Source organism: Pseudonaja textilis, chromosome Z (genome assembly GCF_049901715.1).
Source record: "Pseudonaja textilis isolate UNSWEBS1 chromosome Z, rPseTex1.2, whole genome shotgun sequence".
Taxonomy (NCBI): Eukaryota; Metazoa; Chordata; class Lepidosauria; order Squamata; family Elapidae; genus Pseudonaja; species Pseudonaja textilis.
In genome coordinates, this window is record NC_142008.1 from 117,946,926 (window position 1) to 117,955,477 (window position 8,552).

Sequence of the window (8,552 nt, forward strand, 5' to 3'; positions counted from 1 at the left end):
GTGCAGGTCAGGGCGAGAGAGATGATTTCCCACCTATATGAATGATTATGCATGTTTCTAGTTGGGGGAAAGGAGTATTGTGTTCTACAGAAGTTCTATTTGTTGGTCCGCAATTTGAGTGGGAGTTTTATTTGTTCTGATTGGCTGAGCAGCCTGACGGTGAACTATAAAAGGGAGCTGTCAGACAGCATCAGCTGTTACCGGTCAGCTGGCCAATTCAGCAATATATCAGCAGACTGGGGTAACCTGTTTCTTTGTTACAATAAACATTGCTTCATTCATTAAAGCCTGCCTCAGCTCATTCTTAGAAAGTATATAATAGGCTCTAGCTCTTAGACCATTAGAAATGAATACTCCAAGGTCCTTGACAGAGTTTGGATCATCAACAAGGTCTTGACTATTCAGCTTGCATTTTACTTTCTGATTCTTTTTTTTGTTGTTGTCAATATGTAAGATAGAGCATTTATTTGTTGAGATTTGAAGTTGCCATTTGTTTGGTCATTCTGATACATGGTTAAGGTATTTTTGAAGGATAGCTGTATTGTCTGTGGTTTTGAATAGCTTTACATCATCAGCGAAGAGAATGCAGTTGTTCTTAATATGATCACAGAGGTCATTTATGTAGAGTATGAAGAGAGTTGATCTGAGAACACTGCCTTGGGGGACACCACTGTTGACAGGTACAAAATTTGATAGGACGCTCCCAATTTTGACCATTTGTTGTCTGTTTGACAGGAATCCTTCTATCCATTTATGCAGATGCCCAGAAATACCATAAGATTTTTGCCAACCTTGTTGGGGCCAAATGCCAATGATAAAATATCTTATATTGATTTTCCTTACATGCAGTGGATTTTGTTATTGTTTAGTTTTTACTCCAATTTTTTTTTCCAATCCTCTAATTCAATATTATGTTCAAAATTTTTGGCGCATGCTATCATGGGTCCTTTTACTACTTCCATATCAAATTTTAGTAAATAATTATATATTCTTGTTATTAATTTCTCTCTGGGCCTACCAAGATTTTATCTAGTTGTTGTAATTCATTATCAAATATTTTCCTTTGTATATAATATTACATCATGCTACATTATTGCAAAAACTGTAGAACATTAGCATGCTGAAAGTAATAAACTTGGCTTCATCAAAAATGGCAGGTAATTTTCAAATATGGAAAGCCGTAATGAATCTTCCAATGGCTCAGAAGCCCATGTAGCCAAGGACAAGATAAAATTTTGTTGGAGATCCTTCAATACACTGCCCAATGGTTTCTCCAATAAACTAGTTCATAACTAAATCGGGGGAATGGTCAACCACATCAGACAGATGCCTATTTGAATGACAGACAGGAAAAGACAATGGAAAGTACTCTTTCCCCCTATGCATTTATTTGCGGTTAAGCCTGGAAAGCAAGAGAGACAAAGATTTGGGCTAACACATAGGAAACAACCACAGAGAAAATAATGCCAAAGGTGGGTGTCTTTCCTTGGTTGAAGAAGTTGGGTATCTTTCCTTGGTTGGCCAGAGAATAGCAGAGGACAGAAGAAGCAGAAGAAAGAGAGAGAAGGAGATAGTAAGTGATGTCTCAGTTGTTGGCTTTGACAAGGGAGGGGGATATTTCTGTTTTTTTATTAAAATTCCTAACACTGCACCATTGATGAGAGACAAGAAAATTAAAAGTGAAGTGAAAGGGATGCCTAAGTCCTCTTCATATGACAGAAAATTCCTTTTTTAGGGGGAGGGAGAGATTGTTCCTTGCTGGGGTATTTGTCTTCTAAACACTGAAAACATTCCAAGAAAATGACTTCTGGATCCAACAGAGTTAAGATTACCTGCCATTCAGCCAGATGGACTAAGGATTATAGCCCTCATTTACATTTTTTTCTCCAGAGATACATTACATTGTTACAAAAGAGCACTAACAGATTTTCCTTGGAGATAGCACAGATATGAGTTGTTAAATGTTGGAGTGCAGATCTTCATTGTAAGATAGACCCCTAAGCCTTGATGTGTTTTTTAAAAGCCAATTGGAAAGCTTTTGTGCTGAACATGACCACATCATCCAATGGAACCCCTCACCACACACACAAAGAGAGAAGAAAATGACAATTGGTTGTGGGATTGCTACTTTCCATAGCTAACAAGACTATCCCAAGGGACTGTAGAAAAATATATATCCAAGGCTGGAGGCAAGAATGCACAGAGTTATACAATCAATATGCAGAAGGCAAAAAGAGAAACAATGAATGGAAACTAATCAAGGAGAGAAGCAACCTGGGATTAAGGACAAACTTCCTAGCAATAAGGACAAATAACCAGTGGAACAGCTTACCTGAAGAAGTTGTACGTGCTTCATACTAGAGGTTTTAAAGAAAAAAATGGGTAGTCACCTTCCTGAAATTGTATAGCTTGAGCAGGGGATTGAACTAGAAGACCCCCAAGGTGCCTTCTAGCTCTACTTTGATTGATGTATTTGGCAGTTAAGTATCACAGCCCTTTATGGCTAAATTGTGTTCACACATAAAAGCAGTGGACACCCAGCTTATCCAAACCATGAAGCTAATACCAGGAATTATGAAATTGATGGCTTTCAAATGACCAGTGCTATCTAACATACCATCCACAAACCTTAGAAGAAAATCAGCTTTAGAAATGGAGAGGAAAAATGTGAGGCAAAGCTAATTATTACTTGTACACGTGGATTATCATGATCAAATATTTAGTCTCATATCTCGTAATTCACCATGAAAACTTGGGCAGCAATAATTTCATCCAAACAAAGATTGGCACCTGAAAAACAAAAGGCTGATAATGCTAAATATGACAGTGAGAATGCCCTGCAAGTTTTACATCATATTGCGATGAAGTGCCCCACTGAAGATTCCCTGCAAGAACTACATCATCTTGAGGACATTGCTTTCCAAAGGTTAAATAGCCTAGATATAGGCCATAGGCTTAGGTACTCTAACAAATACTCATACATAATTTAATTTTTTAAAATAATTTTATTCATAATTCATATTGTGAATTTTAAAAATAATTAACTGTTCTCATGTTTTATACTTTGATACATATTTTATATGCTGTTTTGTGAATTTTATGTATTAATGCTTTATTCCAATGTTTCTCAAACTTGTCAACTTTAAGCTGTATCAACTGCAACTCCCAGGATTCCCCAGTCAAAAGAGAAGACTGGCGAATTCTGGGAGTTGAAATCCATACAGCTTAAAGTTGTAAAAGTTGAGAAATATAGCTGTATTCTATTATGCCATATGAAATAAATTAATAAATAACCCCAATTAATTATCTAATTAACTCTAAACATATTATAGTCATCTCATTTAAATTCAGTATTCTTGGGGAAAATAGTTATTGTATCCCATGATACAATAACTTCATTTTATTAGTCGTTTTTTAATGTTTAGTTCTGGCTTAAGTACAATTATGAAACATTTTGGGAAAAAGATACATCCCATTAACCCAGCACTGGAGGACAAGATGGAGAAAATCTCCACAGCCACCATGGCTTTTCCATTGGTACTCAGATAGGTTGGAACAAAGGAGATCCACACACTGCAGAAAGCCAACATGCTAAATGTGATGAACTTGGCTTCATTAAAGGTATCAGGTAAATTACGGGCAAAGTATGCCACAATAAAGCTGACAATAGCCAAAAAGCCCAGATAGCCCAGTACGCAATAGAACATGAAAAAGGAGCCTTCATTGCATTGTAAAATCATGGTTTCTATAAGGGAATTCATGTTTAACTGAGGAAATGGAGGAGATGTTGCCAGCCACAGAATGCAAAGACCTGCTTGAAGAAAAGAACAAGAAAGAACAATGGAAAGAGCCAATCTTTTCCCCACCCATTTTTTCATTGAAGAACCTGGCTTAGTAGCCATAAAAGCTACAACCACGGTAATAGTTTTAGCTAACAGACAAGAAATAGCAACTGAGAAGATGATGCCAAATGCTGGTTGACGGAGAAGGCAGGTTACTTTCCCTGGCTGACCAAGGAATAACAAGGAAGATAAAAAGCATAGTAAAAGGGCAATGAGTAGTGTGTAAGAGAGGTCCCGGTTGTTGGACTTGACAATGGGGGTATCTCTACACTTAAGGAAAATTACAAGCACACTGATTGTCATGAAGGAAAAGGAAACAGCAGCTGAAGCCAGACTGATTCCTAAAGGTTCTTCAAAAGACAGGAAACTCATTGTTTTGTTAAGGCATTGATCTTGCACTTTGTTTGGATACTGATCCTCAGGACATTTGAAACAATCTTCTGTGTCTGGATAAAAGATATCAAAAAGAAAATAATTTATTTATTTATTTCTGAAATGTTCTATTCTTCTGCTTGGAAACTGACATTCCTTCTGCTCTCACTTAGCCATGACTTGCTTTCTAAGCAGAATTTCTGAAATTTAAAAAATAAAGTGGGTTATAATCCCCCACCCCTCTCTGCCAATTTTACAACAATTATACGGATATTTTTCAATTTTCTTTCAGTTCCACCTATTATATTGCTTTGGATGACTACCATATAAAAGGTGGCTGGGCCAAAATTTGACTTTGGTCACTATGTAAACCTTGGTTTTGTAGGTGACATCTTCTGGAACCCAAATAAATAGTTTGGATTTTGAATTCTGGGATAAAAATGCCATATGAGAAAAGATGGCATATATGGATGCTGTATCCTACAAAATATAGTATTCTCAGATATGAGAGATTATTAATAACTGAGATTATAGGGATTACACTTGTTTGTTGCTTTAAATGGTGGGAAAATCTCATAGTTAGCAAGAAATAGAACAAATTGTAATTTTTGACAGAATAATTTATCTGCAGCCATTGTCTCCAAAAATAGAAGAACTTTATAATTGACCTGTCTTGCTTGAAATCTTCCCCTCTGGACAGGGAATACAATCATAGCAACAAAAGGTTTTCTCTTCGGATTTTCTCTTCCAATATCCGGGATGACAGTATTGATTGCATAGAGAAACTGGAAGAACCTGTTCATAACAATGAAAAATGTTGAACAATTAGTTGTCAAGTTGTTAAGTTTTTCATCATTTGAAAACAAAATCAATTAATAATCCTATAAAGAGAATCATGGCCAACAGAAATTCACTGTAGACATTATAAGTGATTTCCCCTGTCCCCCCATTGTTTCATTTTCCATTTCCAAGGAAGTTGCAAAAATATAAGCATTCTACATGCTTGTATTCCATACCAATTAAAACCTTTCTGCCATTCAATAATTGCATTTGAAATTTGAAAGGCATTTGAAATGCTTATTCTTCCAAAAGAATAAGACACTGGAAGACCTGATCAAAGGGATTCACCAAGTTTTTCTCAATGGGTATAAGGGAGGAACTTATCACATGTTTTAGGAAAATGTGTGCCATAATCTGATCCATTGAAGAATACCCATACCTGATTAAAATCTTTGTGCCATGCAATCAAATTTTCATTTATAATCAATTCATTTCCATCTGGAGCATTGGGATCTAATCTTCCAACTTTCACTCTCTGGATTGATTTGTTTGAAAAGATGATCATGTTGATGATGTCAAATCCTCCTCTAATTTCCATCTTTTCATTAAAAGACATACTTTCTCCTGCTGAGTTGTTGAAAGAAATGCCTTGAAGAAATGGGTGCAGCTTCAGAGGAAGAGGTTGAGGGAGGGGAAGGGGAAGGAGTAGGGAAAGAAAAGAAGAAGGAGAAGGAGAAGGAGAAGGAGAGGAGGAGAGGAGGAGGAGGAAGTTTAAAGAATAATCAGATAAATCATTCTAAGAAACATTTCCCCTTTTTTCCCAAATTTCTTTATGCAGCTTGACACAATAAATATCAAGAATTAGCCTGAAGAGCATCACTATAAACAGTAAGGAGCACAATGCTATCCATTCTCATAGATATAAAAATGTAATGTAATACTGTGAATAATATTTCACATGTTCTTGGGTAGAAAGTTGAATGTAACCCAAGGATGGTATTTACTGCAGAAAAACAATACTTTGCTTTGGTATCTATCATACATTGATTGATTTAATCATAGCTATTTGAATGATATATTGTGATACAAATCATTTTCTAGTAAATTTGTCACTTTTGTTGGACAACTTTACCTTAAAAGGAGGTAGATCTTCATATTCTGGGATTTTATCCATCAATGTTTTACTGTGACTGGATTCTTTTGATAATAAAGCTTGCAAAGAATGAGCCACAACATAGATACCATTATAGATGCTATAACTATGACCTGTCATTTGCATTTCAAAGAGAGGTCCAGGAAGACTGTTCAGATTCTCCTCCCCAGTACATTTTTTAATGTTAATTGCTGGTGTTTCTGAATTAGAAAAGAAACAGTCAAATGCTTCCTCCCAAAACCCTTTTAGAAATCTATCTCTTTGTCTCCAAAAAGGTTTTACAGACTTCAGAAATTCTTTGAATGCTGAAACTTCACCTGAATGTATCTGAAAAGAAATCGTCCCATCAAACAATTGGAGGTTCCACATTTTTAGATTTCCTGTTAGTATGAAGTCCACTTGACTTGTTGTGATCCATACCTTTCTAAGGGATGCATTTAATTTATCTTCAGGATCACTTAGAAATATGGGAGATGTGAGCCAGAGGAGTGTATAAGACTCTCCATAAAGAATAAATACATTCGCTTTAATGTCTGTGAGATGTATGTACAATCTTTTCATTTTATAGTTAAATGTTTGGATGTCATCCAATGGAAGCAGCAGGGGTATTCTTTGTATGAAGGCTGGACATATTCCATGCTGGGAAAGCATCACTTGTATCTCCTTCAAAAAGTGTTCTCCACTCTCATTTTCAATGGCAAAGAGTCCAATCCATTTCCATCCAAAATGTTGAAGCAATCGGATAATTCCAATATATACAAGACCTTCATTTGGTGTCATAAAATAAAAATAAGAAAAATTGTTGATATGAAATTCTTTTGGGGGAAAGGATCCATATGGGATCTTAAAAAAAAAACAAATTCAACAGAAGGTTTAAACAGTGTGTTTTGTTTTGTTTCTTCCTCTTCATGAATTAGTTTAAAAGCTGCTCAAATGAAATTATTACTTTGTTGAATTTATATTTCATTTTTCCTAGACTTCTTATATCTGATAGAATGGAATAAAACAGAATTCTTTATTGGCCAAGTGTGATTGGACACATAAGGAATTTGACTTGGTGCATATGCTCTCAGTGTGCATAAAAGAAAAAATACATTCATCAAGAGTCAAGAATCATAAGGTACAACACTTAATAATAGTCATATCCCACAGATATAAAGATTCCAGTGCAACATTGCTGAAATTATGAGAATATAGCAAAATGTCAGGGTCTGCCATTATTTTTCTAATTGGAACATGATCAAATATCAGCAAATTGAAAGCCCCCTTTACCAGTTCGATCTCTTGCTAAGTATAGATTGAGATTTGCTTACAATCATGTTTTTGTGGAGATAAACAAATGAGAATAAATACTTAAGAAAGCTCTTAACCAATTGAGAGCTATAGGGCCTACCTGTGGAATTTTGTAGAACTCTACAATTTCTGACATATGGGATGAAGTATCTGAACCAAGTCCTCCAATGATGGCCATAAGATTTTTCTGAAGCCCACATTTGTAGTTGGGCATAAATCTGTCTGATTTGAAAAGTAAGTCTAGGGTGGTCCGATAAGTCATTCTTGCATTATAGTAGCTGTCATAGATATGGAAGCCAAGGGTAATATTTGACAGGATTTCTGAATTCTCATTGATTTCTTTGATAGCAAAGGCCAAGGAAAGGAGATGTTGGTAGAATTTTGTAATCATACTGTAATAAAGAATGTCTTTTAGAAAACAATTCTGTGGTAAATGGATTAGAATAGCCATTTGTATTTGTGATTGGAATGACAAACATTAAATTCCCTCAATACTGCTTCAAAGTATCATGGTTTAGGGTTCTGTTGTGCATTATGCTGTATCATAGAAGTCATTCATTAAAAATACAGTAATTTATATTTTTAGATTTTCTATTAATGGCCAATGACATGGATGGTGTGTTCTGTTTCAGAGAGAAGAAACTTAATTTATTCCACTTCTTTATTTTACTCTTCCTCTGAGCAACCTTTGTTCTTCCTTTTCCTTCTTTTACTGAGAAAATGTGTTATTAGTGAAAAACAATTTTCCATTTTTGCATTGCTTTTATGGGGATGAGTGCTAATTTCTATACATTTATTTCTTATATTATGAATTCCTACTTTATGTATTTGCAATGCTCTTCAGAATACTTAAGCTATTTCCTAAGCTTATAAAAAAAGATCTGCAAAAAATAACCAAGCTTAGACAGCACCAAAGATTGTACAGTTTATACCTGAGCTATATATGCTCTCTCTCATTAGTAATGTAGGTATTCATCTGACAAATTCATATTTGTATCACTTTTTCAAAATAGGATAAATACTCTCTCATTCCTATAGAAACATAGGATCTGAAATCTCAGAAAAAAATCAAGAAATGCTTTCACGACATGATCTCATCTGCCATCCTTGAG

At 35.2% G+C, this 8,552-nt stretch overlaps 1 protein-coding gene across 1 annotated transcript; it reads right to left on the minus strand.

Moving 5' to 3' along the window:
* Positions 1–3,395: 3,395 nt before the first annotated feature.
* Positions 3,396–7,831, minus strand: LOC113452079 (vomeronasal type-2 receptor 26-like). The gene is made up of 5 exons (XM_087916764.1): positions 7,541–7,831; positions 6,127–6,990; positions 5,434–5,661; positions 4,883–5,009; positions 3,396–4,288 (listed from the first exon to the last, which is right to left on the minus strand). Exons 1-5 carry the CDS (start codon positions 7,829–7,831, stop codon positions 3,396–3,398), a joined length of 2,403 nt encoding a protein of 800 aa, XP_087772890.1.
* Between the last annotated feature and the right edge of the window lie 721 nt (positions 7,832–8,552).

Bases quoted from the DNA above. Each gene is read 5' to 3' on its own strand.
- LOC113452079 (XM_087916764.1), bottom strand. From the start codon at position 7,831: ATGATTACAAAATTCTACCAACATCTCCTTTCCTTGGCCTTTGCTATC. The intron at 5,010-5,433 runs GTATGGGTATTC...TGTTATGAACAG, and splicing joins GGCACAAAGATTTTAATCAG to GTTCTTCCAGTTTCTCTATG. The intron at 4,289-4,882 runs GTCAATTATAAA...TCTTTTATCCAG, and splicing joins GAAGATTTCAAGCAAGACAG to ACACAGAAGATTGTTTCAAA.